This window comes from Centrocercus urophasianus, unplaced genomic scaffold (genome assembly GCF_019232065.1).
Source record: "Centrocercus urophasianus isolate 14NV4802_14NV808 unplaced genomic scaffold, USGS_Curo_1.0 seq_13, whole genome shotgun sequence".
NCBI lineage: Eukaryota > Metazoa > Chordata > Aves > Galliformes > Phasianidae > Centrocercus > Centrocercus urophasianus.
Window position 1 is genome coordinate 50,348,429 of NW_024884475.1, and position 10,597 is coordinate 50,359,025.

At 40.9% G+C, this 10,597-nt stretch overlaps 1 protein-coding gene across 3 annotated transcripts in view; it reads left to right on the forward strand.

Annotated features, from left to right (window-relative positions):
• Nucleotides 1–10,597, forward strand: part of SNX25 (sorting nexin 25) — a 58,245-nt gene that overhangs the window by 41,263 nt on the left and 6,385 nt on the right. For all 3 annotated transcript variants that reach the window (XM_042812609.1, XM_042812610.1, XM_042812611.1), the window contains 5 exons: nt 3,437–3,592; nt 5,174–5,305; nt 6,646–6,786; nt 7,359–7,472; nt 9,606–9,770. In XM_042812609.1, coding sequence (XP_042668543.1) covers nt 3,437–3,592; nt 5,174–5,305; nt 6,646–6,786; nt 7,359–7,472; nt 9,606–9,770 — 708 coding nt within the window. The remainder of the gene's footprint in view (nt 1–3,436; nt 3,593–5,173; nt 5,306–6,645; nt 6,787–7,358; nt 7,473–9,605; nt 9,771–10,597) is intronic.

The window sequence follows — 10,597 nt, forward strand, 5'->3', positions numbered from 1 at the left end:
CAGTGATTTTGTACATTTCTCTTGACACTCTCCATGCCTTCCCTCCCTGCACATACTAGGTACTAAGTGGGTCTTAAAGTTGCAAAAAAGGAAGAGAAAGGTAAAAGGAAAAAATAGAATCTTAGTGTTTTTTATTAATTTATGGAACAAAACAATAGACTGTGTTGGAAGAATAAACTGATTACAATAGCAGTGCAACTCGAGATACTGAAACAGAACATTTCAAATGCCAAGCAGTAACCCAACAGCTGCTGCCTTGGGGCAGGCATTTCCAGTGGGTTCTCTAAATCAGTCATGCTGGGGCAACTGGTTATTTTGATCTAAGAACACTTTGACAAGGGCATCTCTCAGGCTTGTGAGCATCTTTCACTCAGGCTGCCACTTCAGGGCAGCAGTAATATCTTCGTTTTGCTCAGAAGAGAGTGACATGTACTGGTTTGTCAAAAACGGAATCCAAGTGAGAAAAATGAGAGCAGAATCCAGAGGTGCTGATGCCAACCTGAGCATTTAGAAGCAGTTATTCCAAAGCCTAAGGCTTTCCTGCTTGCTGTTTAAATATTACTTTAACTGATTCAGATGAGCTGCCGTAAAGAAATTACTTCCCATACAAATCTTGAGAGCTTGCTCAGTTTTTTATTGTTCGTTTCTCTCAGAGTCCTTTTTCTTGACCAAGTATTCAAGACCTGCTTTCTTTTTTTCATGGCTGACCCAGCTGTGTGTTGAGAGTGGTAGGTATGTCAGGAATGCCCTGCCCTTTTCTTGGCACTGGTTGGACTTGGGGGAAGTGCTGTTACTCTTTTTGCACAGTGCTTTCTGTTCTGAGCTCTGCCCTTTTTATTCTTTTCATGTATTTTATTCAGAGTCTCACCATTCCCACCAGTGGTGATAAGCATTTCTCAAGGAAAACTGACACCATGCTTTAGCACTGAGCTAACTGTCAGATAATGTTCACTGCTGAAACAATCAGATCTTGGACATAGGCATCATCGGTTTTTCTTCTCTGTGCTTGCTTAAATGCATGCCTTGTTTGAAGGCTGTGTTTGCTGTGAAACCTTAAAGACTAAAATATGGCCAAATTTTTCTATAGGGTTGAAGTTTTTCTGCATCTTTTTAAATTACAAGCTAAGTGCGAAGTTGCATGTGCTGTTAGAGCATCATCTGATAGAGTGATCCTAATGGCTCTGCACCAGGCTTCAGAGTATTTGGGGTGGGAATAAATTATAGCAAGTTATTCCTCTAGAAGTTTCCAATAGCCTTCCAACTGTGGGTGGAAATACCAGCTACTAGCTAGCAAACAGCTTTTTTTCCCCCCACATATAAGAATCTGCAGTTGAGACTTTGGTATGCCTGGAGGTTTCCATGTAGACAGTGAATACGGGTTGTTTTGGGGCTGGTATGGATTTTGGTGGTCTATATTCACACTTTCTGGGGGCACTGTGGGAGTTGTGTGTGTGTTCAGTTTCCATTCACTTTTCTGTTGAGATAAAAGCCATGTAGTGCCCTTTTGGGGGGAGGGCACAAATGTGAGCCTTGATGGAATGTGAGAAGACCAAACCAGGTGAGGGCATGCTTTGCTGGTCCTGCTGCTAGTGGAACAAGCTCTTTTCCTTCTCATCTGTCATCACTGTTTGTATCATGGACGAAGCTCCATTTAAGGGTCACAAGTAAAGACACAAAAGCAAACAGAACAAGCCTGGAGGCCGTGCTGGAGCTCTGTGGAGATCACTGCAGAGTCCCAGGTCTGTGTTCTGGAGATCTAGTGGAAATAGAAGTTGTGCAGTGGAGCTAAGGTGAAAGCAGCACAATCCATTACGGTCTCAGCTTTGAGTATGTTGATTGATTATTTGATAAATCTGATAATTCTATTGGAGGTAACTTGCTATCTTGTAATTTGTCATTATATGACAAACTTGCATTCAGCACTGTTTTCCTGCTGAAAGGCTCAGAATCATTTAATGACGGATCTTACAGCCTTCCTCTGGGAGCAGAGCCTCACTGCTTTGTAATTAAATGCAGTCTTTTGGTGAGTGGAGCCAGACTTGGTGGGAGCAGCTGCCAGCTCTTCCCTGCTGAAACTAATATTCCTGATTCTGTATGACGTCTGTGTTTCCCTGCAGGTTCAAATGTTTGGCTTATGATCTGTGGAGTTTGGAATAAAGTCCAGTGTTGCTAGTATTTATTATTTATATTATTGTAGTTAAGAAGCTGTAAGCTAGTCTCTGCACGCGTGCTTTGGAGCAGTCTCTGACTCACAAAGTTTACAGATCATGCAAAGCAGATGGAAGGACAGGGCATGCAGCTAGTATTTGCTCAGCCACATAGGAGACAAAGGCAGAGCTGGAAAAGGGCATGGATTTCTTTGCCTAGAACTCCTGATTCCTACCTTACGTTACCATCCTTTAGAAGGACCAAACTGAGGAGGTTAATTATTGCTGCCACTGTGACCTTCTCAAACCTATTTCACTAAGATGTAAACTCAGAGATTTCCTTCTGTTAGCTTTATGTTAAAATGAGATGAAACTTATTTAGTGGAAATACCATTAAATAACACAGAAGTCTGTCCCTTGTTTGTGGATTAGATTCATCCCACCGATAAAACCAAGATCCATTCAGCCACAGGCAAACCTCAGAGATTTTTGAGGATGACACTGCTGATGGTGGGTGCATCACAGTGCTGTTTGCTCGATCTCAGCCTCTTCATTCCTATTTGAGGAGCTACCGTAAGAACAGGGAAGTTAAGGCAAATGTCAGAAGTTGTTAAAGAGGAAGTTGCTGAAAGGTGTGAAGTTCTGCATTTTTTTTCCACGTGCTTGCTGTGCAGCAGATGGGAAAATCAGTTGGTTTGTTTCAATGACTATGAGAAAATGATTACTGAATTTAGGTAACGCGTATGTGCTTCTGACACATTTTTTATTAGCATTTCTAAAAACAGCAATAAAATGTGTTTACAGAGAGATAGGTTGTAGTTAGCTGGTTCTACAGGCTGCTAAATCTGTTTTGTGAAGGCTTGTTGGAGGCAGGACTGTGTATAAGAGCTCTGTTTTTTTTTTCCCCTTGTCTTACTACCTTCCAGCTCAGTGCTGAGTATTTGCTGTTCTGTGTGGTTCTGAATATCGAGTTACTAAGCTGTTGCTGCTTTTAAAAGAAGCGTTGATTCTTCCTGTCACACCACAGACTTAGCTCAAAGGTCATTTTTGTTTGGAAGAGTTTCATGCAGATGTAGTAGAAATGATAATTTGACATTCTTTTCGTATGTCTCATATTGGATCTGCTGGTTGAAGTATATATGAGAATTTGTTAGACTAATATGCCAATAGACCTACATGTTTATCTAGATGAAGAATAAATGTTTTTACACGTGAAATGCATTTAGAGCAAACAAAATTTTTCCTTTTTTCACCTTAATGATGCAGTCATCCACATCCTCTGTTTCTAGAGCCAAGGTTGTGGAGAAGCTACTGAAGAATGCAGCACAGGAATTAATGAACAGGCCAGTTATGCTGTAAATAAGCTTCGCCAACTAAACGACAAGCTTAAATATAAGAAACAGGCTCTAAATTCCATATGTAATTCACCAAAACCCAACAAAAAGGTGAGTACCTTGGTTGTCTTCAGTCCTATTTTCATATGATGTGTTTATGTAATATCCAGTCACATCAGGCCCTTTCTGGACAAATCTGATGCCTTTTTTGTTCACCCTGTTTTTAAAAGTGCAATCAGAGCTTGGTGATAACTGTTTTTTTTCCCTATTTTTTAAAGATACTGTCAATACAACTGCAGCTGTGATTTAAATTTTGACATAAAATAACGACCTTTCCTCCTATAGTTTTGTTGCTCTGTCCACAGCAAATCAGATTTCTTCCTTGCATCTCTGCCCACTTAGATCTGTATAATTAATTGTTTGTGACAGCTGGCTCAGTCCTTGCTGCATCTGCAGCGCTGCAGTGTAGGGCTGCACTCATTAACTGCTGCTCCCTCTGCTGTCTTGCAAGTAGCACAGCAGTGTCATGGTGTCCCAATATGCAATGGGCTTGCTTAAATAAAAGAACAAAAGACCCATGAAAGTGACTTAAAGGAGTCAGGAGAAAGCTGCAGAGGATACTTTCATCATCCTATGGGGACGGCTGAAATGGCCTGGGCCTACACCATGGCTCAGGACTATGGGCTCTTCCTTCCTTCTTTTGTTACTTTGCACATGGGGTGAGTGCAGCAACACTAGTCTGAACAGAAGTTGACAGCCCACTCCTTCTCACTGCTCCAGGGACATATACCTCTAAAGCAGGGTGTGAGCAGTAGCTTTGGAGGCTACAGTGGCCAGCTTTGCTCCCTCTGTCCCTTCCACACCATCCACCTGCCATAGCCTGTCTCTGCAGCCTGTGCCAGGGTCTCACCACTCCAAATAAAGCAGCTGTCTATTTTTTAATAATACAATATACCACCTCATCACATTTATGAGCCTTCGCTGTAAAACTTGTAGCACAGGAGCACATCCTGGCAGCAGATTGTACACAGATACCACATTTTATGTATACTTCTACCCTTTCTAGATACTATCCCCTGGGATTTAGGTATAGATAGTTATTTTTGCTGATATTGTAAGATATGCTATTTCTCCTTTGTGAGATTGACTGTGAGCTATGTGCTGATGAGAACATCTTTATTTTTTTTTTTTCTCCAATGTGTGGTTTCCACAAGAGTTAGTCCTCCACTTTTCCAAAACTGAAGTGAGTTGAGTGGTAGGTACTTGGGTAAATGTTACTATAGCATTGTTCCTGGAAATGTAATCTATTCCCAAGCTCTTCCATCTCATCGTGTGTATCTGAAATGGAAAAATGGTAGGGAGAATGCCTTCAGTAAGTGGTGTTGCAGTAATTGCAATTTCAATTTAGAATAAAACTTACAATATATGAACTGTGTAATAAATAATTCTATCTAATGTGCCTCTTTTATCCTGAGAGTGTGACAGTATCGTGCCTTTTGTTTTTCATTTTAGTATTGGAGCTGATCTTTGAGGCTAACTTTATTGTACGAGTATGCTGTCATCATTTTCTTTTGCACATAAATTGGTCTTTTGCATCTTTTTGCCTTTCTGAGTAGTGGCCTCAGAAATGTGACTGGATGTGCCACCCAAGCTTTTTCTTCCCGATGGTGATTGATAAATCTTCCTCTGCAGATTGTTTCTAAGCTGAAGGATGAGATCACTCTGATGGAGAGAGAGCATAACGACCTTCAGTTGCACATTGCAAGAACAGACTGGTGGTGTGAGAATCTCGGCATGTGGAAAGCCTTCATCATCTCAGGCGAGGTATGGTTTTTATGGGTCTTCATCCTCTGCAGCAGCTCAAACTTGCGGAAAGAGAAGGATAAAAAAATTGCATATGCTTTCCTTTTGCCTTTGTGTACATGTGTGTTCTTTGTATTTGCTTGGCGAGAAAAAACAGTCTCTTCTGAACTCCTTTCTTTCCCAAGTGTTTACTGTATATGTAGAAACATTTCCAGTGCCCAGATTCTGTTGCAATGGAGTTATTAAAACACCTGTGTATATATGAGCAGGTTTTGGCATTGGGTAAACTAGTTTGCTGTCTTAAGAGCACAGTTTTTCATTGGAGCTGCCTCATGCTATAAATACCGTGCTTCTGCACTTGAGCATGTCTCTCCAGTATGCTTCAAAGATATGCACACTTTTTGCACTTTGTATTACAATATGTAATGGTATTGCAGTTTCAAGGGACTAGGATAGGATACCCAGAAAGAAAGTGCTTTATATCTGAGAGTGAGTTGCTCAGATCAGCATTTCCATTTTTCAGAAATACTGTTGTGAGATATTTGCAGGAGACTTGCAAACACAAACCCAAAGGGTGGGGACCTTCCTGGTAGACACTGTTCTCTCTGAGCCACGTGCTGGGAGCTGCTATTCAAGCAATTCTTTTTGCAGTGTTCTGGCTGAGAAAGCAGGAAGGTAATTCCCAAAATAACTGTGCTTGGAACCAGGCATGTTTTTGGAAGTTGAATCTGGTGCTGTGTGTTCTGTCAGGATGCTGCTGCACTTTTTCTCTAGAGAGATGTGAAACCCAGAAGTCAGATAGGGTTTCCCAGTTTCCACGGTCAGATACAGGAAGAGTGCATTGCAGAGAATGTTCTCCTGGTGCAGCTGAGCAGCTGTACAGGACACAGATATATTTTAACTGTGTACCTTCTGCACTGGCATCGCAGCAGCTCTTCAAATCTCCTGTCATAAGCATTAAGCATTGTCAGACTTCCATGGGCTTCTTAGAAAATGTGTCATAATTATATGAATTTTGAAGTCTATTCTTTTATCTGGATTAATTAAGTAGTCTTAAAAATAAATAAAAGTCTGGAAAGCTTAAATATATTGTTACTTCCCTCAAACAGGTGCGGTGAGAATGGTGTTCTTTCTGCTACTTGCCTATATATTAAGACAAGCATGTGACCTTTTGGTATAGTTTTCAGTTTGAGTTTTCTATAGATTTTCTGATGTATTGCCTTCACAAAGAGACTTATATTTTGTGCAGTGATGGTGAGGGAATTTGCATGCCACTCTGGCAGCACAAATTGTTCCACTGTTTACTTTCACAGTTGTACCTTATCTGTATTTTTGTTGGCTTTTTTGTTTTTCCCCATAAGGTTTCAGAAGAGAATGGAGAACAAGTGCCCTGTTACTCTGTCCTAGTGAGTTTACAAGAAGTCGGTGGAGCTGAAACTAAGAACTGGACTGTTCCCAGGAAGCTCAGTGAGTTTCAGAACCTACACCGGAAGCTCAGTGAGGTATGAATCTCAAGGGAGGGAGAGGATGTAGATTGCTAAAAGTTGTCAGGGTCGTATATGGAGAAGGGAAAAAAGCCAACACTGAGTAACACACAAAAATATGACCAGTTCTCCAATCTTTTGGCTTTCACCCTTTCTAGGTTCATTATGCATATATACGTTGCCTCTGCCAAATGTACATGGAATTATTTGCTTTTTTTTCTTAATAATGAGTGTTTTACTGAAGTGACCCAACATCTAAATAATCCACTTGCACCTGTCAATATTTTGAAAAGTAAATTTTTTCTCTGGCTCCTGGAGAGGTATTGAAACTGACACTCTTCGAACAGAGGAGATTTCCCATTAATTTGCTCTACCTTTTCTGTCTTGTAGAAGATTGATAATGGTGGTGTTGGGAGTTGCAGAAAGGTTTAGATGTGTCAGCCCACAGTGGGTAAGGGAAAGGTGTTTTCAGCATGCTGAGCAGGATATGGAAGGCAGATGAGACTACAGAATCTCATTTCTATTTAGAACTGGCACCGCTGTTGTTTTTCTGCACATGCACGTTAAGTGAGTTGCCCTTTCTCCTGCAGTGCTTTCCATCATTAAAGAAAGTTCAGTTGCCTTCACTCAGCAAGCTGCCCTTCAAATCCATAGACCAGAAGTTCATGGAGAAGTCTAAGAACCAGCTTAATAACTTTCTGCAGGTAAGAAAGCAGACCACAGAGTGATGAAAGTACCAGAAGTTAAGACAGCTGTATGTTCATCTCTTCTGTCCTACGTGGATTTGATGACCACAGTTATTTTCCTTTTACCACACTTTGACAGCCACTATTTGGAAAATCCTAGTTCTCCATCGTGCTTTGGTGAATGTATCCATCTCCAACACTTCCTGCTAGTTTCTGAGTAATGTCTCTGTCCTTTCTGTCTTTGTGGGGTCTTAGTGTGCCATTTAGGTCTTTATCTTCTATCTTCCCCTCTCTGTTCTTTCCAAATAAGACTTCAGATGGTCCATTTTAGAGACTGCACACTCCTGCCCCATCTTGACTGCAGCGCAAAGGGTCAGTGGTGGCAGAGCATTTTCCTTCTTAGTCCCAAGTTTGGTGTGTGGCCAGTTAGCTTGAGGGGCTGTCAGCAAGGGGGGGGGAGTTGTGCCTCTTGCAGAGTGGAAGAAGTGGCTTGGCTTCTGTGGGAGTTGGGTGTCCGTGAACTAGGCTAATACTGCTGAGATTGCATTAATTTAATTGAATGCAGTGTGTGATTACTGTTTTTAGGTCACCTAGAGCCTCAGGTGGAGAGCCTTGTAATTTAATTTGTTTAAAATAGACAGGTATTCTTGGAGAGGGAGATCAGTTTTGCTTCTGTGGACAAATTTGGTCTCAGGTAACACCACAAATTACATTTACAGCATTTGCTTTTTATTTTACAGCACTCTTTATATGTGTGGCTGCTTTTTAAGATAGATTACTCGAATTCTCAAGCATTCTGTGTTAGCTGGAAGATATCAATATGAAAAGTGTGTAAACTTCAGAGTTACCTTCCTATTTGCCAGTGACTTGAGGGACAGTCAAATGTTGCTGTTTGCCATGAACACTTCTCTTGGGAGTAATGTTATCAATCATCTGGATTCTTACAGTTAAGATGGAAGCTGAACTGGAATTGAGTTCTCAGTATGAACTGTACTTATTCTTACACTGATAGGATTTCAAACTTGGACAGGTTGCCAACTTGTTGTGTCCAAAAACATTATTGAAAAGAAATGCGCGAAAATTATAAACTAGGTGACTGTGAATCTTCATGTTTTTTTCCTTAGGTGCTGTCATGATCCTTTACCAAAACGTAGGTGGCAAGCTTTATGTCCTTCTCTCTTGTCTTCCTTCCTACTCCTGATAGAGCTGTGATATCCCTTGCTCCCTGATGGTTGTACAGTGGTTGCCCATGTTCTGAGTAGTGCTGCTAGTGCCAGCAGCAACAGACAGTGTAAGAACAGCTTCTGCTAACTTGACCAGTGCCATTTTGGCACACAGAAGTCTGGTGGCTACAAAAAGGGAATTTCTTTTTCCTCTGGCTCATCCACTGCCACCAGAAGCATTCTAAAGAGTGGGTTCTCCTGTCCTGTGAGCAAGAAGAGGTTGGCAGTAACCCTGCTGGAATTACAGCCTGGTTTGAGGGCTTGAGGCAGTCCCTGTGTTCATTCTTTGCAGGGATGTGTAGCCTTAAAAGAACTTCTGTGAGGTACTTGAGAAAATCAATTCATGGCATACATGGGTGGAATTCCTCAAAAGCTTCTGTGCCTGCACACAGACAGGTGGGCACTCCCAGGTGTGTTTGACTGAAGTCAGGTGTCTAAAGAAAAGAACTGAATAATGCCTTCGGAGTTGATGCTCTCTCTATTTACTAAAAGGAGAGCATAGAGCAAAACAGCTCAACTGGGAGGACTGGCATTGCTAAGTGCGAGAGTCATCTAAAATGCATGAGGTTGAGATGAGTTTGGCTGATAGGAGCCAGTCCTCTAGAGGTAAGTTAATTTGATTGTTGACTAGCTAAGAAGTAATTAATAGCAAGTCCTAGAATTGTCATTTTTAACTACAACACCTAAAAACTAATTTCTTACAAATTAGAACTTCATGTTTTTAAAAATGAAGTTGTCGGATTAAAGGCTTGCCAAGCTTCTTAAAATAAGATCATCATAGCCAAGCATCTGTCAGACATAGATTATTTTTTCTCATTCTACTTTTGAGCTATCTTAATCATTAAGTTTCATTAGCTGGCCTGATGCACTTTGTTCCTTACAAAGAAATAGTTAATGTGTTGTTTCTGTCTCTGTATTCCTTTCACAGAAATTGCTCTCTGATGAAAGGCTCTGTCAAAGTGAAGCACTTTATGCCTTCTTGAGCCCTTCTCCAGAACACCTCAAAGTGATTGATGTGCAAGGGAAAAAGTCATCTTTTTCACTCTCATCATTTTTAGAGCGACTTCCTTGTGACTGGTTTTCTCATCAGGTGGTGAGTTATCTTCCTAGATTTAATTACTTAGCCAGAGTAAGCAGACAGAGCCATTATTGTAATACATTTGAATGGCAGGTAGTATTGGAAGGCGTTTTTGAAAGGTCATTTTTAATTTACCTTTAGCGAACAAAGATTCAGAGAGAAGAGCTGCCTATGAATTTGTAAGGTATTTTTAATAAATTTCCTGTCCTCTGACACACAGATATACATATATATAGGTAACTGTGGAACCTATCACGAATGAATGAAATGCAGTCTATGTGGGATTGTTTATTTTTTATTAGTATTCCTGCCTTCTGTGCTTTAGACGTGCATGTTTTAGGGAGTTTTTCTCTTAAGAGACTTCTCTTGGCAGCAACAATTTATGGAGCAAAGCTGGTTTTGATGAAGAATGTCTGCAAATGGTGGTACAGGCTCACAGAGGGAATTTGTGTATGCGGATGGTAGCCCATGTGGCCAAACAGGTTGGCATATTTGATACTAAGGCATAAATACCTCTCGTCTTTGAAAACACAACAGAGAAAAGATGAATGACTAAAATAGCTCACTGACTAAAACTAAAATTCCATGGCGCTCTGTCATGTGTTGTTGGGGTTACAGATACATCCAGGGAACTGCTTCCATCACCAGTTGTATGTTTTGTGAAACAATTTATTTTGCTACATGCTGTAGTTCTCTGCAGTGAATGGCCCTCCTCAAGGCTAAGTGGAGTTAGGGAAACTTGTATGGAGCTGGCCTGTGAATAGACAAAAAGGTGGTCTTGCTACTGTCACGAATAAGAAAATCCTGAATGTTTCCAAAATTGCACTGCATTCACACCTGGG